General features: G+C 53.7%; 1 protein-coding gene across 2 annotated transcripts in view; it reads left to right on the top strand.

The window, feature by feature from the left end:
- The window catches only part of PPP1R16A (protein phosphatase 1 regulatory subunit 16A), a 35,217-nt gene extending 8,994 nt beyond the window's left edge, over positions 1 to 26,223 (top strand). Inside the window, exons 2-11 of one of the 2 annotated variants that reach the window (XM_036105888.2) lie at positions 20,383 to 21,452; positions 22,749 to 22,819; positions 22,902 to 23,047; positions 24,148 to 24,251; positions 24,317 to 24,441; positions 24,528 to 24,653; positions 24,750 to 24,825; positions 24,901 to 25,030; positions 25,195 to 25,360; positions 25,583 to 26,223. In XM_036105888.2, the coding sequence (XP_035961781.2) occupies positions 21,194 to 21,452; positions 22,749 to 22,819; positions 22,902 to 23,047; positions 24,148 to 24,251; positions 24,317 to 24,441; positions 24,528 to 24,653; positions 24,750 to 24,825; positions 24,901 to 25,030; positions 25,195 to 25,360; positions 25,583 to 25,957 (1,578 nt within the window). In that variant the 5' untranslated portion in view covers positions 20,383 to 21,193 and the 3' untranslated portion in view covers positions 25,958 to 26,223. Of the gene's footprint in view, positions 1 to 20,382; positions 21,453 to 22,748; positions 22,820 to 22,901; positions 23,048 to 24,147; positions 24,252 to 24,316; positions 24,442 to 24,527; positions 24,654 to 24,749; positions 24,826 to 24,900; positions 25,031 to 25,194; positions 25,361 to 25,579 lie in introns of both variants that reach the window. The other variant, XM_036105887.2, reaches the window with a different exon arrangement.
- Positions 26,224 to 26,308: the final 85 nt, after the last annotated feature.

The following is a 26,308-nucleotide window of genomic DNA, read 5'->3' as shown; positions in this document are numbered from 1 at the left end:
GCCCCGTGACTGCGTTCTAAATGAGGTCTCCTTTTACTAATTTTCACATTGTATTGTCTATTGCTGTGTATCCCATTACTTAAAATGTAGTGACTTGGGGGGCGCCTGGGTGGCTCAGTCGTTAAGCATCTGCCTTCGGCTCAGGTCATGATCCCGGGGTCCTGGGATCGAGCCCCGCATCGGGCTCCCTGCTCCACGGGAAGCCTGCTCCTCCCTCTCCCACTCCCCCTGCTTGTGTTCCCTCTCTCGTTGTGTCTCTCTCTCTGTCAAATAAATAAATAAAATCTTAAAAAAAAAAAAAAAGATATAGTGACGGGGCGCCTGGTTGGCTCAGTCAGTGAAGCGTCTGCCTTTGGCTCCGGTCATGATCCCGGGGTCCTGGGATCGAGTCCCACATCGGGCTCCCTGCTCCGCGGGGAGTCGGCTTCTCCCTCTCCACCTGCTTGTGCTCTCTCTCTCTGTCAAATAAATAAATAAAATGTTAAAAAAAAATATAGTGACTTGAAATAATAAACATTTATTATCTCACAGTTGCTGTAGGTCAGGAATTAAAAAATGGCTTAGCTGGGTGGTTCTTGTTCAAGGTCTCCTGTGGTTGCAGTTAGGATAGTCAGGGCTGCATTGTTTGAGGGCTAGACTGGGGCTGGAGGGTCTGCTTATAAGGTGGTGCCCTCACCTGGCTGTTGGCAGGAGGCCTCAGCTCTTCACATGTGGGCCTTTCTGTAGACTGCTTCCGTGTTTCCCAGCATACCAGCTAAGTTCCTCCAGCACCAGAGATCCAACAGAGGGCAAGCAAGAGGCTGCATTACCTTTTATGACCTAACTTCAGAAGTTATACATTGCCATTTCTGTTTGCTTGTTTTCTGTTTGTTCAGTTTCTGCCATTTTTTGGGCTTGTTTTCTGTTTGTTAGGGGTAACTAAGTCCAACCCATACTGAAGGAAAAGTGGATTAGACTCTACCTTTTGAAGGGGGTGTCAAAGTATTATATACTTTGTGATACTAATTTTGTAAATGATAATGAACATTTTACATTTTCCAATTGTTTGTTGGCAGCACAGAGACATACAGTTAATTTTGACATATTGTCCTTGTATTTCACAACCTTGCTAAATATATTTATTCTAGTATCCCAATTATAGATTACTAAGGATTTTTTTTTAAAGATTTTATTTATTTGTCAGAGAGCACAAGCAGGGGGAGCGGCAGGCAGAGGGGCAGTCAGAGGGAGAAGCGAGGCTCCTTGCTCAGCAAGGAGCCTGATGTGGGACTCAATCCCAGGATCCTGGGATCATGACCTGAGCCGAAGGCAGACACTGAACCTACTGAGCCACCAGGCATCCCTCTTTTTTTTTTTTTTTTAAGATTTTATCTATTTATATTTATTTATTGGGGGGGTGGAGCAGAAAGAGAGGGGGAGAGAGAATGCCAAGAAGACTCCATGTGAAGTGCAGAGCCCAATGTGGGGCTTGATTTCACGACCCTGAGATCATGACCTGAGCTGAAATCAAGAGTCAGACACTCAACTGACTGAGCCACCCAGACACCCCCTAAGGATTTCCTACATGTCTTCTACATACCTATCTATATGCTTTCTAAATCTAAAGAATTTTACATCTTCCTTTCCAATCTACATGCTTTTTGTGTCTTGACTTAGTGCCCTGGCTAGGACCTCTAGTATAATGTTGAACGGGATTGGTGGCCCCAATCCTAGGAGGAAAGTAATCACTCTTTTCCCATAGGCATGATTTAGCTGAGGAAGTTTCCTTCTATTCCTAGTTTTCTAAATTTGTTTGTTTTTTTATTTTTATTTATTTATTTATTTATTTATTTAAGATTTTATTTATTTGCGAGAGAGAGAATGAGAGACAGAGAGCATGAGAGGGAGGAGGGTCAGAGGGAGAAGCAGACTCCCTGCTGAGCAGGGAGCCCGATGTGGGACTCGATCCCGGGACTCCAGGATCATGACCTGAGCCGAAGGCAGTCGCTTAACCAACTGAGCCACCCAGGCGCCCTATTTATTTATTTTTTAAAGATTTTATTTATTTGACAGAGAGAGCACAAGCAGAGGGAGACAGAGGGAGAAGCAGGCTCCCTGCTGAGCAAGGAGCCCGATGTGGGACTCGATCCCAGGACTCTGGGATCATGACCCAGGCCAAAGGCAGCCGCTTAACGGACTGAGCCACCCAGGTGTCCCTGTTTGTTTTTTTATTATGACCAGATGTTGAATTTTGCCAAATGCTTTTTCTGGTTTTATTGATTTGATTGTATTTTTTAAAATAGTAAACTATTTTGATTTTTAAAATGTTAAACCAACTTTTTGTTCTTATAATATATCCCACTTGGTCATGATATGTTATCCTTTTTATATATTACTGGATTCAATTTGGCAATAATTTTAAGGGATTTTTGAAGCTATTCATAAATAAATTGGCATGTGGTATTCTTAACTTGTTATGTCTTTGGTTTTAGAGTCAGGGTAATGCTGGCCTTATAAAATGAGTAGGGATGTGTTCCTTTCTCTTCTATTTTTAGAAAGGGCTTTTGTAGATTTGGTATTATTTCTTCCTTAAATGTTTGATGTACTTTACCAGTGAAACTATCTGGGCCTGGAGTTTCTTTTTGGGAAAGTTTTTAACTGCAAATTTAATTTCTTTACTAGATAATAGGGCTATTCAGGTTTTCTGTTTCTTCTTGAGTTCATTTTGGTAATTTGTTTCATTCAGGTAATTTGCCCATTTATCTAAGTCAAACATGGCAATTTTTTTCTATAAAGGGCCAAATGGTAAATATTTTAGGCTTTTTAGGCCATGTGGTGTTGTAGCACAAAGCAGCCATAGACAATACATAAACAAATGAGTACTGCTAAATTCTCATAAAACTTGAGTTACAGTAACAGGTGCCAGACCAGATTTGGTCTGTGGGCTCTAGTTCATTGACCCTTGACCTAAGTTGTTGAGTTTATTGTCATAAATTGTTCAGAACATTACCATTTTAATCTGTTCATGGTCTGTGAGGTCTGTAGTGATGCCCCCTTTATCATTCATGATATTGGTAATTTTGTCTTTTATTTTTTTTTAAAGATTTATTTATTTTAGAGAGAGAGAGAGCATGCGTGCATGAGCAGGGGGAGGGGGAGGGAAAGAATCTCAAGCAGACTCCCTGCTGAGCGTGGAGCCCATTATGGGGCTTGATCTCACAAACCCGAGATTATGACCTGAGCCAAAACCAAGAATCAGACGCTCCACTGACTGAGCCATCCAGGCACCCCTGTTTTCTTTCTTGATTAGTTATCAATTTTATTGTGATTTTCAAAGGAACAGTTCGTTTTTTTTTTTAAGATTTTATTTATTTGAGAGAGAGAGCGCGTGCGCACATGAGCACGAGTTGGAGGAGGGGCAGAGAGAGAAGGAGAAACAGGCTCCCCACTGAGCACGGAGCCCAATGTGGGGCTTCATCCCAGGATCCCGAGATCATGACCTGAGCCAAAGTAAGATGCTTAACTGACTGAGCCACCCAGGTGCCCCTGAAAGGAACAGCTTTTAGTTTCAATATTTTCCTCTATTTGTCTGTTTTGTATTTCATCATTTTTTGTTCTTATTAGTATTTTTTTTTTTTTTTTACTTACTTTGGGTTTAATTTTCCCCTCTTTTTCTAGCTTCTTAAGTGGAAGCTTAGGTCATTCATTTTACCTTCTTATTTAAGCAATCAAAGGTAAACATTTCCTTCTAAGCACTGCTTTAACTGTATCTCACATATTTTGATATGTATGTTTTCATTTTCATTCAGCCAAAATATGTTATAATTTCCATTTTGATTCCTACCTTAGCCTGTAGGCTATTTAGAAGTATGCTTTTAAGCTTCCAAATATTTGGGAATTTTTCCAGATATATTTTTGTTACTGATTTCTAATGTAATTCCATTATGGTTGGTGAACATACTCTGTTTTCATTCCTTATAAAGTTGCTGAATCTTGGATTATGTTCCAGCACATGGTCTACTCTAGTGAAATCAATTTTTTTTTAGCTTTTATTAATGGAAAATTTCAAACATCTATACAAGTAGGTAGAATACAATGGTCCTCATATATTCATCATCCAACTTCAACAATTACCAACTCATGTCAGTTTTGTTTCACCTATATCTTTTATATTATTTTGAAGCAAATCTCAAATATATTATTCACTCTGTAAATATTTTTGTATCTATTTCTAGAAGGAATGCTTTTTTTTTAAAGTAAATTCTACACTTAGCATGGGGCTTGAACTCATGACCTTGAGATCAAGAGTCCCCTGAGATCAAGAGTCGGAGGCTCTACCAACTGAGCCAGCCAGGCGCCCCTAGAAGGACTACTTTAAAAATATACCACAACACCTAGGGCGCCTGGCTGGCTCAGTCAGTTAAGTGTCTGCCTTCGGCTCAGGTCATGATCCCAGAGTCCTGAGATCGAGCCCCGCATCGGGCTCCCTGCTCAGCAGGAAGCCTGCTTCTCCCTCTGCCTGCCACTTCCCCTGCTTGTGCTGTCTCTCTCTGACAAATAAATAAAGTCCTTATTTTTTTTTAAGATTTTATTTATTTATTTGAGAGAGGGTGAGAGCTAGAGAAAGAGAGCACACACAGAGGGAGACAACTAGACAAATCTCTATTTGTCTCATAAATGTCATCGTTATACATTTTTTTTCATCGTTATACATTTTATGATTTGTTTGAATTTGGATCCAAAAAAGGTACATATGTTGCACATGTCTTTAAGCTTCTTTAAGTATATAGGTTCCCTGACCATCATCTTTTTCTTACTCAGTTTATTTGTTGAAGAAACGTGGTCACTTGTTTTTATAGTTTCCCGCGTCATCGATCTTTCTGATTGTGCTCTGTGGTGCCCTCTGACGTGTCGTTCTCTGTCTCCCACATTTCCTAGAAACTGGTATTCGTATCAAACCTTAATCAGATTCTATTTAGTTTTTTATTGTTTGAGAAGACTGCTGTATATAAGATGGTTGCTCTTCCATTGTGTGGCACAATTGTCCAGTTGTCTTTTTTGTGATTGATAAAAATTTTCCCACATCAGGTATTGGTAGGGTTCATATAGGAGAAGAGAACAAACAGATGGTCACCGGAGGGAGTCTGGGGGGAGGATGGGTGAACTAGGTGATGGGATTAAGGAGTGCACTTGCAGTCATGAGAAAAACAAAACACAAAAAAACAAAACAAACTGACCAATTCTCTCTTATTTTACGGTTTTCAAAATACTGAGTTAGAATTCTCTGACAATGAGCTTGTTTTGTTTTCAGTGTGGATTTCAGTGTCTGGGTTTGATAGGTTTCAGCCCATCCCACTTACTCTTCTGGCCACATCAGTACACGTTCGTCCCGTGTTTGGCAGTGGGAGTATCTGATGTGGGCCCCAGAGTCTGACCGCTCCCTTATTGCTTGCTGTGACAAGATGTTGCACGTTCAGCTCGGACGTCTCCAGCCCCAGGCCTGGAATCAGCCATTTCTACAAAGACATTTTTAAGGAAAATGGAGATTTCAGGCTGGGTTTTTGGAGTGCTCCTTGCTGCTGGGCTGCTCACTGTTTCTGAGTCTTTTCAGTGGACAGAAGTAGGAAGTTTGTTTTAAATTAAATAACATGTGGCGCCTGGGTGGCTCAGTCGTTAAGCATCTGCCTTCGGCTCAGGTCATGATCCCAGGGTCCTGGGATCGAGTCCCGCATCGGGCTCCCCGCTCCGCGGGGAGTCCGCTTCTCCCTCTCCCACTCCCCCTGCTTGTGTTCCCTCTCTTGCTGGGTCTCTCTCTGTCAAATAAATAAATAAAATCTTTAAAAAAAAATAAAGTAATTAAGGGCGCCTGGGTGGCTCAGTTGGTTAAGCGACTGCCTTCGGCTCAGGTCATGATCCTGGAGTCCCGGGATCGAGTCCCGCATCAGGCTCCCTGCTCAGCAGGGAGTCTGCTTCTCCCTCTGACCCTCCCCCCTCTCATGCTCTCTCTATCCCCTTCTCTCTCTCAAATAAATAAATAAAACCTTTAAAAAAAAAATAAAGTAACTAAATAACATTACAAGTTTTATTGATACTTCCAGGTCATATTTAAGATACAGGAATTTTATTTTACCTCCTTGCTCTTGCTCTTGTATTTGTATCTTTTTTCTCCCATGCCAAGAATCTTGGTTCTCAGTGACCCAGGATGACAGAATTGTGATATTACAAGTGCTAAGTATGAACTACTTATCTGCTGCATCCCACAATAATCCGAGAACAGTCTTAGGGTAAAAATACGAGCTTCATGGCTGGTCACAGGATTATTGAAAATAGGTCATTTGGGCAATTTCCCACCACCTGGGCGAACCTCCATCCCTGCTTATGCAGCCTCGTGTGAGGGCGGGGCTGGTACCGGGCTCCTTTTCCTCCCCTTCCTCTAGTCACCTGTGCCTTTGCTTTTTTTTTCGTAATTGTGATAAAATGTACATGACATAAAATCTACTATTGTTTTTTTAATAGGATTCTTTATTTTTTCTTTTATTTATTTATTTTTGAAGATTTTATTTATTTGTTAGAGAGAGAGGGAGAGAGAGACAGAGAGCAAGCACAAGCAGGGGAGCAGCAGGCTCCCCACGTAACAAGGAGCCCAATGTGGGACTTGATCTTGGTACCCTGGGATCATGACCTGAGCCGAAGGCAGCCGCTTAACTGACTGAGCCACTCAGGCATCCCTAAAATCTACTATTGTAACCATTTTTAGGTACAATTCAGTGGCACTAAGTACATCCTCCATATTGTGTGGTCATCATCTGTATCCGTTACCAAAACCTTTTAGCCACCTGAAACAGAAACTCTTCCCCTTTATTTTTTTTTATTTCTTTTTTTTTTTAAGGACACTTTATTTTTTTAAAGATTTTATTTATATATTTTTGAGAGAGAGAAAGAGAGAAGGAGCGGGGGAGAGGGGCAGAGGGAGAAGCAGACTCCCTGCTCAGCAGGGAGCCCAGTGCGGGACTTGATCCCAGGACCCTGAGATCATGATCTGAGCTGAAGGCAGACGCTTTACCAACTGAACCACCCAGGCGCCCCAACTCTGTCCGCTTTAAACAATTCCCGCCCCAGTCCCCCCAGCCCCGGACAGCCTGCATTCTGTGTCTGTGAATTTACCTATTCTTGATCCTCCTCCAAGTGGAATCACACACTGTGTGTCCTTTTGTCAATACGTTTGTGGGATGTGTCAGAACTAACTTCTTTTTTATGGCTGAATATTCCACCGTGTGGATAGACCAAGTTTATCTTTTCATTTGCTGATGGACATTTGAATTTCTGCTTTCTAGCTATTGTGAATCATGTTGAACATTGGCGCACAGATATCTGAGTTCCTGTTTTCAGTTCATTTGTGCATAGATCCTGAAGTCGTCAGGATGTTTTTCCCATACACCGTCACTTTACACTGCCAGGTTGATGGAAATTATATTCTGTCCTGTACCGTAGTCCCTAATTCTGTCTTGCAAAAGTTGGAAATGATGTCAGTTAGTCTCTCTGTCTGCATAGCCGGGTGGGATGCACAAATTATGCTTTCTCATCTATGTGTCCTGTCCCCCATCTCCTGCACCCCTAGAGGAATGGTGTTCTTGGCTGGCTTTAGGTCCATGGGGATTCTGCTGGCTTATGTGTTACCAGTCCCCTTTATCATGTCCTTGAGTTTTTCTGACCTCCATCATTCCCTGGACACCTCCCCTTTGCTCCTCCCCTTTGCTGTCCTCTCTGTCCAGTGGCTCCCACCTTTCTTCCGTCCAGCTTCAGGAATTTGTGTACTAACATGAATTCCCTTCCACTCTGTTGACCCTCTAGTTCTTCTACTAGGCTCCTGGGGGCAGGTCTCGCTGTGGGTACATGTGTGCGCAGTCGGTCATCTACAGCTGTACAGCTCTTGTTCTAAGGCTGTCTGGCCCATGTGTCTTTTTTTTTTTTAAGATTTTATTTATTTGACAGAGAGAGACACAGTGAGAGAGGGAACACAAGCAGGGGGAGTGGGAGAGGGAGAAGCAGGCTTCCTGCCGAGCAGGGAGCCCGATGCGGGGCTCGATCCCAGGACTCTGGGATTATGACCCGAGCCGAAGGCAGACGCTTAACGACTGAGCCCCCCAGGCGCCCCTGGCCCATGTGTCTTGTCTACAACACCCCCTCCAGCTTCCCTCACCACTGTTCCATGCCCGAGGGTCATTGTTGGGGCGCGCATTCTGAGTCAGAGCAGACCCAGGGTTACAACTTTGCGGTTTTGACCTTTTTGTACCTGACAGACCTTAATTTCCAAATCTACACGATGGGGTCCTGGCCCATTGGGGTGATTAGGCCGAGACTAAATGGGACAGTGGCCGCCAAGGGACTGGGGCCTGTGCTGGCCTCCAGGTGACCAGGGGCCTCGGGAAGCCCTCTGTCCTTAATCTCTCCTAGCCAAGGGCTGGCTTTTCTCTTTGCTCAGCGAGCCTCTTTTCAAATGGAGATGCCTCCAGCCAGACTTCTTTCATGAGGTTGGCTAGGCCCCTGACACCTTGCTGTAAGTTTATTAGCTTTATTTTGGATGGCAAAGGGAAAGAAAATGGGGGAGCGAGGCCTCCCAATTTTGGGGAGCCTCCTGATGTTTGGGGAGAGGCCTTCCCAGATTCTGGCCCCTTGCAGGCACTGCTGCTGAGCTCGCTGTGGGCCCTGCCTCGTGTGGCCCACACAGGTGTAGTGACCAGTCTGGCCACCGCGGCCTCCCAGATCCCCTCACGGGCTTGTCACCTGGCAGTTGTCACTGAGCCAAAGAAATTTCATTTTTGCAGGACAGAAACCAGGATAACTTCAATTTCATCTGGCTCTATGGCTCTATGGTAGGGGAGTCTGAGGAGCACCAGGATCCCTGAGAAAGGACGCAGGCCTCCTGCGAGGGTCTGAGAGGAAGCTGAGGCCGGGCGAGTTGGTCCTTGACAGAGGGCTGGGAGCTCGAGGGGAGACCGGTCATAGAGCCGCAGCAGGCAGGACGACCTCTCCTGCAGGCTCAGGGGTCAGCAGATGGGCCAGTGGAGCAGAGTCGAGAATCTAGAACAGGCTCAGCCATGTGGGAACTTTCTGACCAGGGTGGCGCTGCGGAACCAGGGGGAGAAGCAGCTGTTGAATCGATGGTGCTGGGCAGCTGGGCGGCTCTGGGCGGCCAGAGTGACTTGGAACCACACACTTGGAGTGGACGCATCCCACACTTCCGTGTTCGGAAGGTGTGCATGGACGCATAGGTAGAAAACCTGACGAAAACTGAGGGGTGAGGGGAAGGCTCCGGCGCCTGCTCATTGTCCTGACAGGTGGTGCTCACATGGTCTCGTGTGTCTAGTTTATGTGTGCTTTATGCACTTTTGTATTTGTATCACACTTCACAGTAAAAAAGAGTTCTCAAAGAGGACCCCAACATACTGGGGGAAATGTGAGGAAGCCTGTCCATCCTCGGCACAAGGCTCGCAGGACTGACAGAGATCCAGCCTGGCTGGACGGTGCTGGGATGGTGTCCTGGGTGGGGGATGAACAGGGCTGCTGACTGCTCGGGTGGAAACCCGTGCAGGCCCAGGTCCCAGGACGTCCTTGGGCTGCGTGAGAAGCTCTGGCCTTCCATAGCGCTGTCAGGACCCCGTGAGCATTTTCAGTGCCCTGGGGCTACAGGACGGAGACAGGCTGGGGCCCCAGCTGGACGCAGAACAGCAGGTGGGAGATGCAGACCGAGTGGGAACCAGGGCCTGGCCATGCTGCTGCTGCCTGCTTCCTGGTTCTCAGACTCTCGAGGTGTCTTCCTTCTGGGTCTTTACACTGACCCTTCACTTGGACTGGATGCTCCTTCCTGCTCACGAGATGGCACCTTGTGGGTGTGTCGATCATCCACCACCCTTCCCTTGAGTGCCAGCCCTGGAGGAGCAGGAGTGGTGACCGCTGCTTGTGGAAGAAATGAATAAAAGCTGGAGTGAGCAGGAGATGCAGGCCTTCCGGAGCTGAGGTCTGCCCTGGTGACAATTGTGGTGTCAAGGTTATTGAGCCGTGGTACCGGGTGGCCAGTTCCAAGGGTGTTCCCAGAGCAGGCACTCACTTCCCGGGAGTGGAGGCTGGACCCAGGGCAGTCACAGGGACCACAGGAGGCTGCAGGCCGCAGTGCACGATTGGAGTCAGGTGCACCAAAGGGCTGCCCGTAGTCGGTCCTTGAGACCCGGTGGTGGGAGGCTGGCAGAAGGACCGAGGGACAGGCATATGCCACTCTGAGTGATTAGGGCATGGAGGAAGGACTCTTTTGGGGTAGGAGCCCGTTAACTCCATTCCTGTGTTGGCTTTGAGATGCTTGTGAGCCTAGAATGACAGGTGAGCATGTGAGCCACCGTAGAACAGTGTAGTGTGGCTCCGCCCTCAAGAATCCTGCCGCCCTGGGCCGTAAGTAGGAGTAATAATCTCTCCAGCCTCGTAGGGCTGGTCTCTGAAAGTGCATTCTGATGCTGGGCCAAGTGAGAGTTATGTGACAGCTGGTCCCTCCCATTCTGCTGCTGGAATGATCCTGGTGGTTCCCTGCTGCCGATGAGGCCAGGTGCTTGGGAAGCCATTCGTGCCCGTCATCCTTGAGCACGCATTTCCTGAAGGTGCAGGGAGCTGGACGTTGGTACAGCACTCGAGCTCACAGCCTGGGTCCCAGTTGGCCACCTGTCCTGGGAATGTCCGATCTAGCCGTGCCCCTGGAGACGTGTCCACTGGGGCAGCGCCTGCAGCGGAGGACGTGTACACAGGACACCCTGTTGGTGGTCCGGGACAATCACCGTTCCTCTGTGCCTTCCCCACCGCTGGTCTCCGCTCTGGGGGAGGGACTGCCTGATGGCCGGAGGCACCTTGCGTGGCTGAGGTGAGGTGCTAGTGGAGGGTCTTGGCCCATTTCCCTATTGGGTGGAAAGGTTCCTTTTGCTTTTTAGTAGCGCTAACCATGTATCACCAATGCCATTTCCTACTCCAGGCCTTCCTTTTCCACTCCCTTTACTTTTACATTTTCTTCTGAGATCACTGTAGATTTACATACAGTTGTGAGAAGTAGTTCAGAGAGACAGACCCCTGGCACGCATTCCCCCTGGCACGCATTCCCCCCACCACGCAGTCCCCCGAGGGCATCTAGGACACTGACGTCCACACGCTCCACTGACCTTTCCAGATTTACCAGTGTTACGTGCATCTGCGTGTGCGCACACCGTGTGCGTGTACTTCTGGGCAGTCTTGTTAACCGTATAGGTTTGTGTGACCACCAGAGTCAAGTGCAGAACAGCTCCGTGACCAGGACCCTGCGCTGCCCTGTGTAGCCATGGCCACCGTCTTCTCCTGCCCCCACCCCCCGCCCTAAGATCTTACCAGATCAAGGATTTTTTATAAATGGAATCATGCAGGGTGTGGCTGTCAGGGAGGAGCCCAGTGCCCTCGAGATCCACGCAGGCTGTGCGCATTCAAAGTCGGACCCTTTTGATTGCTGAGGAGTGTTCCATGATGTGGGAGGACCAGAGTTTGGTTAAACATTTGCCCATTGAAGGCATGGGATGTTTCCAGTTTGGAGCTGTTATGAATAAATTTGCTGTGAAGTTCATGTCCAGGTTTTTGTGTGAACCTGAATGTCCATTTATGTGGGACAAATGCCTGAGAGTGCAGCTGTTGGGTCATATGGTGAGCACATGCTTAGCGTTTTTAAGAAACTGCAGGTCTGTTTTCCAGAGTGGCTGCACCATTTTATGTGACCACCAGCAATGTGGGAGACCGTTGCCATTCTGATGGGTATGCAGGGACACCTCACATGGTTTTAATCTTCGTTTTCCTCATGGCTAATGCTGTCGAAGATCTTTCCATGGGCTTTTTTTGCCATCTTTATATCCTCTTCCATGAAATGTCTGATCACACATTTTGCCCATTTTCTAATTGGATTGTTTGGTTTTTACTGCTGAGTTTTGAGTCCTTTATGTGAGCCAGAGAGAAGTCCTTTGGTCTGTGATTTGCAGACATGCTCTCCAGTCAGTAGCTTGGCTCTTCACCCTCTTCACAGGGTTTTCGTGGAGCAAAAGTTCTTAATTGCGATGTGGTTCAAGTTGTCATTTAGGGACAGCGCTCTTGGTGTCCAGTCTGTAGAAACCGTGTGGCTTCACCTTTACCGCTGAGATGCACAGTGCAGCTGGGGGAGCGATAAAGATGAGTCTTTTTTACCTGTGCCTGTCCAGTTGACCCAGCTCCATTGTTGGAAAGGTTCTTTTTCTGCTGCTCTGCACTGTCATAAATTGAGTGTCTACACTTAGTGGATTTGTTTCTGGACTCTCTTCTGTTCCATGGTCTGTTTACCCCCAAGCCAATACCTCATAGTCTTACTTACCAATCTTTATATTAAGTTCTGTTATGGAATAGTGTGAGTACTTCAGATTTGTTCTTTTTTAGGATTGTCCTGACTGTTCTTGGCCTTTTGCATTTCACATAAAATGGAGAATAAGTTTTGTGAGTTTCAAATACAGCTACTGTGTTTTGGTTGGGATTGCATTGGACCTTTGATAAGCTGGGGAGAAATGACATTCTGCCAGTTCTGAGGCTTGTGGCCCATGAGCATGGTGGATCCTGTTATTCGCCAGGTCTTCCCTCATGCTTTTAAAAAAGGTTTTGTGGTTTTCTGTGCATAGGTCTTGTGCCTCTTTTGTTAGACTTATAACTAGACATTAATGATTTTGGATACTATTGTATTTCTATAAACAGCATAGTAATATTTCATGGTCTAGTTGTTGCTAGTATTTGTAAATACAATTATTGTTTACATTGACCTTGTATCTGCCAATATTGCTCTGTTTTAATTAATCCTAATAGCTTTTCTATAGGATCATTCAGGTTTTTATCATACACAATGTCATTTGCAAATAATGAATTTTTTATACCCTTCCTATCCTTATTCCACTTATTTCTTTTTCTTGCCCAGTTGCATTGGCTAGAACCTTAGTACAAATATGAATAGAAGTAGTGATAGCAAACGTCCTTGTCTCATCCAGTGCCATTTGTTGTTTTTCAGATTAGGTTGGGATAATCATTGTGCTGATGGGAAGTACCCAGAGGCAGGAGAGAGCTGATGCTGGGAGACAGGGGTTCTGGAGGGGTCCTGGGGACATGGGTCCGGGTCCTTGCAGCGGGATGAAGCATTGTGGGGGAGGTGGGGAGTAGTGGCAGATGGATTGTTCGAGTAGGTGGATATCCTTGTCTGATGGCTTCTGTCTTCTCATGAAACATATCAGCAGCTGAGCATGAAAATAAGGGAGAAGAGGCAAAGGAAGCTGTAAGATTTCTCAAAGAATTAGTGCCATCGAGTGTGTGGGGTATCCTGATTGGATGGGGGCCACCAAATGTGCGGTGACCCAATCCAGTGGAGGCCGGCCCCATGGGTGAGGCAGAACAAAGGAGAGTTTATTGAATACACCGCAGGGGAGCAGTGGGTGGGCAGGACAGCACGAGGGACAGGGAGGGAGAGACTATCTGCCAGGAGGCGGGCGTGCGGGGCTGCAATTAAAGAGGGAAGGTGAGGAGGTACGGGAATGTAGGGAATTTTCCTTTTTTGGTACCCGCGTCCGGGTGTACGTGGCCCATTGGGCCGCTAGGGCTTATGGCTATTTTGGGGTGGGTCACCTGATCGGCCTGTTTGTATTCAGACACGGGGCTGGGGTGACTGTGGGCGCTCTACCTTCTCCAGGTTTCCATGGCTCAAGTTAGCTGCCTAAAAGCGGCCTCTACAGAGTGGGCCTAGCACTTCTCTGAGGTGTGGTCTTTAGTCTGTGGCTCTGCTGGTTCATTCAGAGTTGGGGCAGTCGTGCTGGACAGGCTGGGGTTCCCACCTGCGCACAGTAAAGCAGGAGCGGAGAGCACAGCTTGAAGCTGAAGGTGAGGGCATGACAGTGTGGGGGCTCCGGAGTGCTGGGGTCAGCATCTGCAGGACTGAGCTGGGGGGTAGGTGATGATCTGAGAATGGGGTGTTGAGAGGAAATGCCAGAGTGGGGGTGAAGGGGGACAGTTACAGATGGTGACAGGGTCAAGGGCATAACTGGGGCAGAGGACGAGGTCATTGGCAGGAAGAAGGGGTCAAGACTGAGGAGCAGGGAGTTGAAGGGTGGTCACAGGAAATTGAGACCACCAGGAATTCAGACCTGGCGCAGCGATGGGGCGATGCCCACAGCGAGGGCTGGTGTTGATGGTGGGCACAGCGGATGGCTGGTGGCAGCTGCGACTCCTGCAGAGAGGAGTGGGGAAGGGGCTGCAGGCCACAGTGAGGAACAGGGCAGGTGGGTACCCCCTTCCAGGCCAGGGGGCTGAGGTCGTTTCAGAATTGGGGAATCGAGAGCAGGGTCAGGAGCCCTCTTGATGCTGCTTCTCTGATCAAGCGTGTCTCTTCCTTCCTTCCCAGCTCAGCCAGGTTCTCAGGAGGTGGGGCCCCCACCGTGTCCTTGCCAATTCTCCATGGGGGGACCTCTGCTGAGCTCGCAGTGGTCTCTGTATCCTTCTCTTTTAAAAACACAGGAAGGGGGCGCCTCGGTGGTTCAGTCGTTGGGCATCTGCCTTTGGCTCAGGTCATGATCCCGGGGTCGTGGGGTCGAGGCCCCCCCCGCCCCGAATTGGGCTCCCTGCTCCTCGGGAAGCCTGCTTCTCCCTCTCCCACTCCCCCTGCTTGTGTCCCTCTCTCGATGTGTCCTCTCTCTGTCAAATAAATAAATAAAATAAAATCTTAAAACACACACACACACACAGAGGAGGGCTCGTTCTTTGAGAAGGGTCACTTGGGCAGTGGGAGGTACACCCGCGAGGCGGTGTCTTGACACTGTACTTAGTTCAAGGCCTTTTCCATTTCCCTGGATGCCCAGGTGCATCCTCAAGGCTGGCGCCCTGGGCCTCTCTGGTCCAGCCACATGTGCCGTCCAAGCTCGTGTCCTGCTAATTATTAGGGACTTGGTATCTAACTGGATGTTTTCAATGGGATCTGTGTCCTTTGTCCCGTGAGCTGTTGCATGGCCCCATCATGATTGACCTCAGGACCACTTTGTCGTGTTTATTGTACATGTTTTGCCCAGCTGATCATCTGTTTTCTGGTTTTGTAGGCTTTGTTTTGATTTGTTTTGCCCCTCAGTGCAGACATTTTGAAGATCTAGTGCAACTGGATTTATCAGTTTTCCTTTTCGTTTCTGGATTTTGTGTCACGTTTAGAAAGGCTTTCCCCTGTGCTGGGATCACACAGATATTTTTCCCTTCTTCCTGAAACCCCTGCGGCTTTATTCTCCTTATGGCTGTGTCTCTGATGAGTCTGGAGTGGGATTTTTTATTTTTTTTAAGATTTTATTTATTTTGGTGGGGGAGCAGAGGGTGAGGGAGAGAATCTCCAGCAGACTCCACGCCAAGCACAGAGCTCTACGTGGGGCTCGATCCACAACCCTGAGATCATGACCTCAGCTGAAATCAAGAGTCGGATGCTTCACCAACAGAGCCACCAAGGCGCCCTGGAGTTGATTTTGGGGTGAGGAGAGAGGTAGATCCTATCCTGTTTTTCTAGGCGCTTACCTGCCATCTGTAGCCACGCGTTGAAGTGGTGCTCCCTGGTGGCCCTGTGTGGCCCTACTGTGCCCCCTGCAGTGGCCACCCTAGCCCTCCCATGTGCATCTCTGTTGGCCCCTCTCCTGGATGCTCTGTCCTGGGCTTCCTGGTGCCAGTTTGCCCTGGGCACTGCTCAGACCTACTTCCAAGGGCCCTCGTTCGTCTGTCTTCTGCTCACTCGCCCTTTCCCTGCATCTGACAACCTGTCCTATCCTCATCCTGTTACTCTTGTCTTCTCCTATCCACTCCCTCCTGGGTAGGTGTGTGGGTCCCTGTGCCTCTTCTGTGAAGTTGCTCTCACCCCCCATCTGATCACATCAGTCATTTGTCTGAAAGCTTCTGTGGCTCCCACAGCCTGTGGGTAGAGCCCAGCTCCTCAGCTGGGGACAGAAGATGCTCCTGGAGCTGACTGTGGCACATGCTGTCCTTCCCGGTTCGGACCTGATGGCCAACAGGAGTGCTCACACCTGTCCTCCCAGAACAGACAGCGCTTACAGGTGCCTAGAAGAGGGTTACCTTGCATGGCTCCAAAGTCCAACAGAAGTGACCCAAAGTGTGCATTCCCCATCCGTCTGCCTCTCTGAACCCCACTGTGACCACTTCTGGTCTTTTTGTGTGTCTTTCTTGTGTTTCTTAGGTACATAAAAATGTTTGTTCTTATTTTATTCCTTCTTTACACAAAAGGTAGTGTACCATAAACAGACTTTATATCTTTTTTCTTCACTGAACAGCATTTTTTTTTTTTTTTAAGATTTATTTATTTGGGTGCCTGGGTGGCTCAGTCAGTGAAGCGTCTGCCTTCAGGTCAGGTCATGATCCCAGGGTCCTGGCATTGAGCCCCACATCGGACTCCCTGCTCAGCAAGGAGTCTGTTTCTACCTCTGCTCCTCACCCCTGCTCATGCTCTGTCTCTCTCAAATAAATAAATAAAATCTTTTTTTTTTTTAAAGATTTTATTTATTTATTTGACAGAGAGAGAGGGGGAGAGCAGGAACAGAGATAGAGGGAGCAGGGGGAGTGGGAGAGGGAGAAGCAGGCTTCCTGCGGAGCAGGGAGCCCGATGTGGGGCTCGATCCCAGGACCCTGGGATCATGACCTGAGCCGAAGGCAGACGCTTAACGACTGAGCCCCCCAGGCGCCCCTCAAATAAATAAATAAAATCTTTAAAAAAAAGACAACCAAGATTTATTTATCTGAGAAGAGAGAGAGCGCACGTGTGAGTGGGAGGAGGGGCGGAGGGAGAGGGGGAATCCCAAGCCGACTCTGCACTGATCGTGGAGCCCGACGTGGGGCTCAATCCCACAGCCCCGAGATTGTGATCCGATGAGAAATCAAGAGTCAGGTGCAACCAACTGAGCCTCCCAGGTGCCCCTGAACAAACACTATTTCTTAGCGACCCTTCCATGATGGTGCACAGGAAGCTCTTCATAAACCCCTCAGGGTCTTACTTAGTTAGGCCCTGTGACAGAAAGGTCATTTGCAGTGTTTTCTGTCATAAAGGCTGTTGGAACAGGGGCCGGCCCTGGGGGACTGCTGGTGAGCGCGCCCAGGGGGATGGCCGCTCTGTGCTCCGTCGCTGCCCCTGGGGGGGGGTGCCCGTGGCAGCACCCGCAGGTCCGCACCTGCTGCTCTCAGAGCGTGCCCTGGGAGGCCCGGCTGTGGGCTTGCAGCTCCTGTGCCTCCTTCCTTCTCCTCCCGGTGCTGGGCCTGGCCTCGCTCACGGATGCACATCCTGCTCCTCGGCAGACGGTAGGGCCTGTCCTCAGTCCCCTCCCGTCCCCCGTCCCTGCCCCCAGTGCAGAGCCGAGTAGAGCAAGGGAGCTGGGAGGGAGGAGAGCTTGTTGAGTGACCAGAGCAGGCACCCAGTCAAGTGGGTGGGGCTGCCTCTTCACAGCCTGGCGCTGTCATGTTTTAGGGTCTCTGGGCATCTGGTCCTTCCCTGACTGGATGGTGCGGGCCATGGGGCACCTCGGGCCTGAGCTTGTCCACTCCATAGCTGCACCGAGCTGTGCCAGGCCTGGTCCCCTCAGCCCTTTACAAACACTGACCAAAGGCTCCTCTTGCAGGGGCCAGCACGTGGTTAGGACAGGGACTGTGCCCTTAATAAGCTTGTCCTCTAGTGGAAGAGACAGGCCAGGACAGATAGTGCCCTTGTGCCTGGTGTCCAACGCCCAGCCTCTGCTGCTCGGGAAGCTGCCATGGGGCACGTGTGCCCGCGGGGGTCTGGGTCATTGGTGGGATGGGAGTCTTCCAAGGTGAGCCAGTCAGGAGTGGGGGAGGGTGAGCACATGGGATAGGTGCTAGGGGTCAGCCCTGGAATGGGGGCCGGGCTCTGGGGGCCCTTGCTGCGTGAGTCCTGCATCACCCTCTGTTTGCACTGATGGATAAACCTATGTCTCTGGGACGCCCGCCCTAACCTGGGCAGTGTCAGCTCTGCATCAGGTTTCGGGGAGGGGTCACAGCGCCTCACCCACAGCATTCAGATGACCTGACCTTGTTACTCTGTAGAATGGCAATATGTACTTTCCCAGAGTGAGGGGTGTCTAGAGATTTTCTCATTCTTTGCTATTGTAGATAATGCCGCAAATAAAACCAGCTCTTTTGATTGCAAGTTATAGGAGCCTACTCCAAAAAGCCAAGCACAGCTTCACATCTGGGGGGTGGGAAGCCCCCAGAACCAGAGGGAAGGCAGGGGGTGGGCCTGCTTGGGCCTGATGCAGCCTGGGCTGCCCCAGGTTCCATCCTCAATCTTTTCCTCTCTCTGAACAAGGCCATGGGTGAGTAAAGCGACACCGCCCCTCCCAGGCTCCGGGTTCTCATTACACCATCGCTAATCCTCACACAGGGGATACTGGGGTGGGCATGAGGGGTGATGTGGTGGAGTGGTTAACAGGGGACTTTGGATGTAGGCATGGCTTCAGTTTCCCTGTGTAGCAAATGGGATAATGACAGAGACCTGCTGGGAGGCTGTGACATTGGGTGTCGCAGGAGCATGGATCTGTTCCTGCTGGGCTGGGGTCTGGGGACTGGGCCTCCGTCCCAGAAGCTAGGGGCCCCAGCAGCACTCTCAGCACAGTCTTTGGGGATGACCCAGGGCTGTGGCCACTGTCCTTCCAGGAGGCTCCTCCCACCTCAGTCCCATACTCTTGTGCAGCTTACATGGGCTCGGAGCTGAGACCTGGAAAAAATCGCCCAGATTTTCTGTTTGACATTCCAGCCAGACTTGGGGAAAGGATTTGTGAACAAGGTGGGAGAGGCCCTGCTTACCACCCCCCTGCCCCCCTGTGGCCTGGGTGTGGTGCACTGGCCATTCCGTGGGACCCCACTATGTCATCTTGGCCTTGGTGGCTCAGTTGAGGGTCGAGTCTTTCACTTCTGGTGGGCTTTTCCTGGACTGTGGCTGGGAGGAGGCAGCTGAGTGAGGCCTGGGGAAGGGTGTCAGCTGGGGTCCAGGGGCCTGGGGCCCAGAAGGCTTAGGGCTGAGCCTGGAGGGGCCACCCCTCAATGGAGACTGTCCTGGGATCGGGCGTCCACTGCGGTGTTTCCCTGGCACTCCCAGGGTTACCTTAGGGTCACCGTGGGCTCAGAGAAGGTCATCAGCAGCCCAAGGACCTGCCCAAAGTTACAGGGAGACTGCCCTTAGGCATCTTCCAGCAAGGAGCACTGCTAAAGGGGCCCAAAGCAGACCCAGGGCTTCAGGAGGGTGGGCCCACCAGAGTCAGGGGCTGAGGGCCCGAGTAAGCTGCCACAGCCCAAACCAGGAGACCAGCGTCTCCACTGTGGGCTGGCCAGGATTCTTCCCATTGTGGCTGGGTTGGGGGAGGGGATGCTGAGGCTCTCCAGATCCTGCTTTGTGATGAATTTTCATGGATGGCCTTCAAAATGAGTAAACCAAAAGGCACGTAGAGCTGCTTGCTCTTTTTGGTTGTTTTCTGGAGGACATGGGAATCAGAACCTCTTTTAATCCATAAAGTGCTGTGGACGACGCCTTCTAAATCTGGCTGAACTTAACACAGTCAGGTGGGGCTTTGCTGCCGGCGCCCGTCTTTAAGAAGTGAAACATCCTGTGACCCTGTGAGCCCACTCTGCCGGGGAGCCTGGGCCTGGGGGTCCCTTCCCCTTGCCACGGCTGGAGACGGAGTGCCTTGCTCCTTGCTTATGGTCCCTTGGGGTGGGTTGTTCAGGTCAGCTCTCCTGGAAGGCCCGGAGAGGTGAAGGTCACACCTTGTGTGTGGGGTTGCCTGCTCCCCGGGGGTGGAGGGGGGCTGGAGGGGAGGGGGCTGTGAGCGGCTAGGAGGGAAGGAGAGGCTTGCAGAGTGGATGAGGCTCTGCCATGCCCTGCGTTTGCAGTTTGTAGCCTGCACAGCCCTCAGGGCAGTTCCGGGAGTGCCCAAGGAGAAGGTGACCTTGTGCAGTGCATCCTGGGGGCAGGCGGGTCAGCGATGCCGTGGAGGACCAGGGCCTTGAGAGGCTTGCAGAAAACAGCTCCCAGAGGCTGGCACCTGGGCCCTGGAGAGGCAGCCTCGTGGGGAAGGCCCGCAGCCCGCACAGCCCTCCTTGCTCCCTGCTCTGAGCCGCGCTGCCCTTTCTGGGAACCCTGAGTGTGTGAGCCAGAGTGGGGGCGGGGCAAGCGCCCCTGCCAGGAATGTTGTCCAGCCGTGCTGACTGTGGGCTGGAGATGGGCCTCGTCGGGGCGGGGCTCGCCATCTCACCTGCTGGCCCGCCCCACCTGGAGCTGGCCTTGACAAGCTTCCTATTCCTCCTCCACAGGCTAGTGGGAGCCACCTGCTGTCTGCAGCCCGACCAGCTGCTCTTCAGAAGGAGGCCCTCCGGAGACACAGCTGCCAGGCCTGCCGTGCCCTTGGCACCCTGGCTGCTCAGACAGTCTCACTGCTGGGCACTGGGGGCCGAGACCGCAGGACTCTGAGGGCACACCCTGCCCTGGCGTCTCTGTGGCTAGGGGGCCGCCCTCTGGCCACACCTCCCTGTTAGCACTGATGCACTGACCCTGGAAGACTGATGAGAGAGGGGAGGGAAGGCCAGGCCATGGCTGCTCCCAGACCCCACCCAGGATCCTGAGGTCTGGGAGGGGAGGGGGCTTCTAGAACTCCCAAGGGCTCCCAGGGGCCTCTGCCCATTGCCTTGCTCTCCCTTCGCCCTCACTGAAGTGCCGGGACACGGCAACGTTGTTATCTGGGTAATTAGCTTCAGACCCTGGACTGAGGCTGGCCAGGTCCCGGGCTGCTTCCCACAGGCTGTGCACCCTGACCGCAAGAGGGAGGCGAGGCCCTGCCCGCTGAGCAGCCGAGGTGTCAGGGCTCTTGAGAGGCAGGCTGTGGGCACCCTCCCACACTGCCCTTTCTGCCTGGGGCCCGTGTCCCTCAGGACTGCCTGGGCCTGGTCGCGGCGTGGGGCCTTGTGACCCAGCCTTGCCCGGGGCAGAGGGCACCACCGAGCCTCAGGGAGGGGATGCCCCCACGGGTGCTGGTCCAGCCTGCTGCCCCACTCCTGAGGCCCAGTCTGGCCCCTGTGCTCCCCGGTCTGGTGCCCCGAGCCGCCTCCCCGGCAGGTAGCCCCCGCCATGGCCGAGCACCTGGATCTGCTGGCAGAGATGCCCATGGTGGGCAGGATGAGCACGCAGGAGCGGCTCAAGCATGCGCAGAAGCGGCGTGCCCAGCAGGTGAAGATGTGGGCCCAGGCTGAGAAGGAGGCCCAGGGCAAGAAGGGCCATCGGGAGCGGCCATGGAAGGAGGCAGCCCATGGCAGGCCACAGAAGCGGGTCCTCTTCCCTCCCAGTGTCACCCTTCTAGAGGCTGCTGCCCGAAATGACCTGGAAGAAGGTGAGCGTGGCTGAGCCCCAGGGCACAGTGCCATCCTGTGGAGGCCTAGGGGCTGGCCTGGCATCCTCAGTGGCATGCTCTAAGTGGTCGGCCACCCGAGGCTAGCCCGTGATGGGGCGGCACACAGAGTGCTGCTGCAGGGGTGAGGCTGACGGGGTTGAGCAGGGGGGCATCGGGCAAGCCCACAGGAGCCTGGACAAGTGCCCAGGGCTTTGCTCAGGTGGGCTGGGAGTGGCCCGTAGTCTTCGCCGCCTCTTGCCAGGGTGCTGGGCGATGATCAGGAGAGTCCTGGCCACCACCTGCTCGGGTCCTCAGTCTCCACCTCTGTAAAGGAGGACGGTGATGCCCCACCTCAGCAGGTTGGAGCGCGGGGGCAGGGCCCCCCACAGGCCAGCCCCCTTGACACCTGCCTCAGGCCCTGTCTTTGACTTCTTCCTCCCCATCAGGACCTTCCTGGCTAGATGACAGGCCTGAGCTTTTGGCAGGCTCCTTGTTCCTCCCCGGTAACCCTATGTGCTCACAGCCCCTCTCTCTCCCGGAGAGGCTCTGGAGAGCTCTTCCTGCCTTCCTCCAGGGCAGAGGCTGGGGTGCAGAGGGCAAGGAGGGGCGGGCAGTGCCTCAGGGCAGGGAAAGTAGAGGAGGGTGTGGTGGGCGTGCCGCAGGCCATGGCTGTGGGAAGGAGAGTGAGTCCTCCTGTTGCCTGTGGGGCACAGTCTGAGAGGGCCAGGCCGTCAAGGAGGTCCATGGTGACCTTGGCGACAGCCTGGGCCCACTGAACGATGAGGACAGGGACTAGCTCTGCTGAGGGGAGACCCTGGAGGGGACAGGCCTGGACGCCTTGGGCCCACACTGCGGGCCTGCTCTGGGCTGGGGCATGTGTAGGGTTCAAACACTCTGCTAGTGGAAAAGGCTTGGGGGAGCATGGGACCCAGTGAGGGTATTGTTGGGGGAGGGTGCCAGAACCCCGGCCGGGGACTGTCCTCAGGAGCCTGAGGCTTGGAGTGTCGGGATTCAGGGGCGTGGGTCCTGCTTGGTGCTGGAGGCAGGAGCATGCTGTGTATGCGCACTTGGGGCAGACAGAGACCCAGTGCCCGGCTCTTGAGCCCTCAGCCTGGGCTCGGGGGTCCCTCTGGCCCCCTGCACCTCTGTCCTCCTCGGCATTCCCTGCTCCCAGCTGCAGCACAGCGGTCAGCCCGGGTACCCTCAGGTACCCTGCACCCCGACTAGAACAGTGTTGGCCTGTGGCCGGACCTCTCTCTGCGCTCTTACCACACTCCCTCCTCCCCCTTCTCACAGTCCGCCAGCTCCTTGAGAGTGGGGTCAGCCCCGACCTGGCCAATGAGGATGGCCTGACGGCCCTGCACCAGGTCAGCCGTGCCGGGCGGGGAGGGGGTGGGAGAGGAGGGGGCGCTGGCCTGGGCTCTGGCACTCAGGCTCTGTGGTTTGTAGAGCTGCATCGATGACTTCCGGGAGATGGTGCAGCAGCTCCTAGAGGCTGGGGCCGAGGTCAATGCCCGCGACAGTGAGAGCTGGACACCCCTGCACGCTGCAGCCACCTGTGGCCACCTGCATCTGGTGGAGCTGCTCATTGCCTGGTAGGGCCCCGTCGGTGTGGCCAGAGTGGGCGTTTGTATCAGGGAGGGGCTGCAGTTGGGCCAGGAGAGGCAGGACCTTCCTTGCAGACAGGAGTTCATCCTGAGACACAGCCCAGGTGTCTCCTCTGCAGGAAGCATGCTTGGCCCTTGCTTCATGTGTTTCCACTCACCTTTGCTTACCCTGACTTCACCCTGGCATGGAGATCAGGGCCTGGGCAGAGGCTGCAGACACAAGGGAATGAGCATGTACTCGGGGAAGTGTGGGGGTTCTCCTGGGCGCATCCTCCTGCCAAGCCCCCTTAGGAGTTTGGGAACTCCTCGAGGGTGGGCCTTGGCCTCGAGCTCTGGTCTCCCTGGGGTCTGATAGAGACATGCCCTTCTGGCCAGAGTGATGAGGGCGGCACTGGCAAAGACGGAGGGGGCACCTGGACATGGACGGGGCCTTTGACAAGGAGGCTGGAGCAGGGCAGGGCTTCTTGGTGAACGGGAGGGGTGGTCGGCTTTACCAGGGTCCAGGAACTCCCCCCACTGCCACGGCCCCTCAACTCTGACCCCCACAGCAAAACAGATGGTCAGGGGCTCAGGCTCTCCTTGGCGTGGTCTAGGTGCTGATGGTGGGTGTGTGGGTGGTTGGCATCTCTTCCCTTCACACACACATGCTGTAGAGTGGGCACCCACCTTTGTGTTCTGCACTCCCCTGCAGCTCCCTGTCCTCCCCCCGGCCGTGCCTCTGCTTGAGCCTTGTTCCCTGCAGCTCTCTCCTGGCATCCAGGCTCTCCTCCTCCCTCTACTTTTTGCTCCCTGAGGCTCCTAGAGTCCTGGCACCCCCTCCTGGCTGGTGGGCCCACTGTGTGGGTTGACAGGGGTGCATGGGTGTGGAACCTGGAGCTCAGACACGGGTGGAGACTGGGGGGTGGCCTAACTGGCTTGAGGGCAGGATCCAGAGCTGAGGGGCATCAGGGGCCTGGGCCTCCTCCATCTTTGACCCACACTGTCCTGGAGAGCAGCCCCAGGCTGAGGGCCTCCGCAGAGGGTGGACTAGAGGCCTCCCTGGGAGAGAAAGGCTCTGTGGCCAAATCCCCTGTCCCTTCTTCTTGCAGCGGTGCCGACCTCCTGGCCGTCAACACGGATGGGAACATGCCTTACGACCTCTGTGAGGATGAGCAGACGCTGGACTGCCTGGAGACAGCCATGGCCAGCAGCGGTGAGTGGGACCCCACTCGCCCACGCAGGGTGCCTGGGGCGCCAGCTGAGCTCGCTGCCCTTCAGGCGTCACCCAGGACCGCATTGAGGGGGCCCGGGCGCTGCCAGAGCTGTGCATGCTGGACGACATCCGCAGCCTGCTGCGGGCGGGAGCCGACATCGATGCCCCCCAGGACCATGGGGCCACACTGGTGAGCATGGGGCCCCGTGAGGTGCAGGGGGGAGGCTGCTGCCGGGGGGCACGGCAGGGACTCAGGGCGGAGCGCCTTGCCTGTAGCTGCACATCGCGGCCGCCAACGGGTTTGGCGAGGCAGCTGCCGTGCTGCTGGAGCACCGGGCCAGCCTGAGCGCCAAGGACCGGGACGGCTGGGAGCCGCTGCACGCTGCAGCCTACTGGGGCCAGGTGCGTGCGGGGCGGGGGCGGCCGGCCCGGCGGGGGCGGGGGCCGTCCTGGCTGCTGGCTCCGGGCCCTTCAGCAGCCCGGGCTCGCCGGCCGCAGGTGCATCTGGTGGAGCTGCTCGTGGCACACGGGGCCGACCTCAACGGGAAGTCTCTGATGGACGAGACGCCTCTCGGTGAGCTGGGGCCGCCTCTGCCAGTGTAGAGGGTGGGTGAGAGGGCACCGCTGACCCTCCGCCCACTTCTCCTAGACGTGTGCGGGGACGAGGAGGTGCGGACCAAGTTGCTGGAGCTGAAGCACAAGCATGACGCGCTCCTGCGCGCCCAGGGCCACCGGCGCTCTCTGTTGCGCCGCCGCACCTCGAGCGCGGGCAGTCGGGGGTGAGCGCCCGTGGTCGACCCTAGCGTCCCGCCCCGGCCAGCAGGCAGCCCGCCCACACCCCCACCTCCCCCGACTCTGCCCAGCCCTGGCCCCTGCTGACGTGGCTGCAGAGTCCGCAGGGCGAGTGGCACCCTCCCCCCACGCTCACCGTGCCCTCCTGCAGGAAGGTGGTGAGAAGGGTGAGCCTGACCCAGCGCACCAGCCTGTACCGCAGGGAGCATGCCCAGGAGGCCATCGTGTGGCAGCAGCCACCGCCCACTAGCCCAGAGCCGCCCGAGGAGGACGAGGATGGCCAGACGGACGCGGAGCTGCGACCCATGCCCAACGAGGTGAGCCCCCCGCCGTCCACCTCCAGCATGGTGGCTGTGGGCCTGGGCGCCACCCTCTGTGTGTGGCCTGACCTCGGCGCCTCATTTCTCCCACCACCCTGGGCCCAGTGCAGCACGCTCATTTCTGCCCCCTGACTCCCATGCAGCCAGGGGCCCACGGCGGCCAAGGGAGGCCGGAGAAGGCCTTCCTGATGGCCTCTGAGGCCCATGCTTCCCCAGCAGGACGACGACCCCGAGTCGGCCAGGCCGCACAATGGCCGAGTTGGAGGCACCCCAGGGCGGCACCTGTACTCCAAGCGGCTGGACCGGAGCATCTCCTACCAGCTGAGCCCCCTGGAGAGCAGCACCCCCGATGCTCTGGTCCGGGCCAAGGCCCACCACACGCTGGCAGAGCTGAAACGCCAACGAGCCGCTGCTAAGGTGCAGCGTCCCCTGCCTGAGGGACGTGAGGCCCCTGAGCCTGGCTTGCCTGTGGATGCCGAGAGCCCCCAGCCGGAGTGCAGCTCCGGGGCTGGTGGAGACCCGCCCCTGCTGAAGCTCACAGCACCCTCAGAGGAGGCCCCCATGGAGAAGAGGCCCTGCTGCCTGCTCATGTGAGGGGCTGGCACCCAGAGTCACAAAGTCCTGTTGTCAGGCCCCGCTGGAGGCTGCCGCGGGGCCCCTGCTCTGGAGACCCCGGTGTGTGCCCTGGTGCTGCTGCTGGGGGATAGCGCGTGCAGGGCCTCCCCTGTTCCCCCCATTCGAGGGTGCCAGCTTCCTTGCTCAGGGATGAACCCCTGGCAGAAGCCCTCCTGGGGGGGGGGTTACCTGGCTGCAGAGACCTAGTTTCATCGTATGACTCTTGATAAAGGGCTGTTCTGCCACCTGCCTTGTGTGTGTGTCAGCAGGGCCCCTGTCCTGAGAGTGGGGAGCTGTTGTGTTGCTGCTTCTGGATGTGCCTGTCCCTGT

Source organism: Halichoerus grypus, chromosome 5 (assembly GCF_964656455.1).
Source record: "Halichoerus grypus chromosome 5, mHalGry1.hap1.1, whole genome shotgun sequence".
Classification (NCBI taxonomy): domain Eukaryota; kingdom Metazoa; phylum Chordata; class Mammalia; order Carnivora; family Phocidae; genus Halichoerus; species Halichoerus grypus.
The sequence above is the reverse complement of the archived record's forward strand: the minus strand, read 5'-3'. Positions and strand labels throughout refer to the sequence as shown.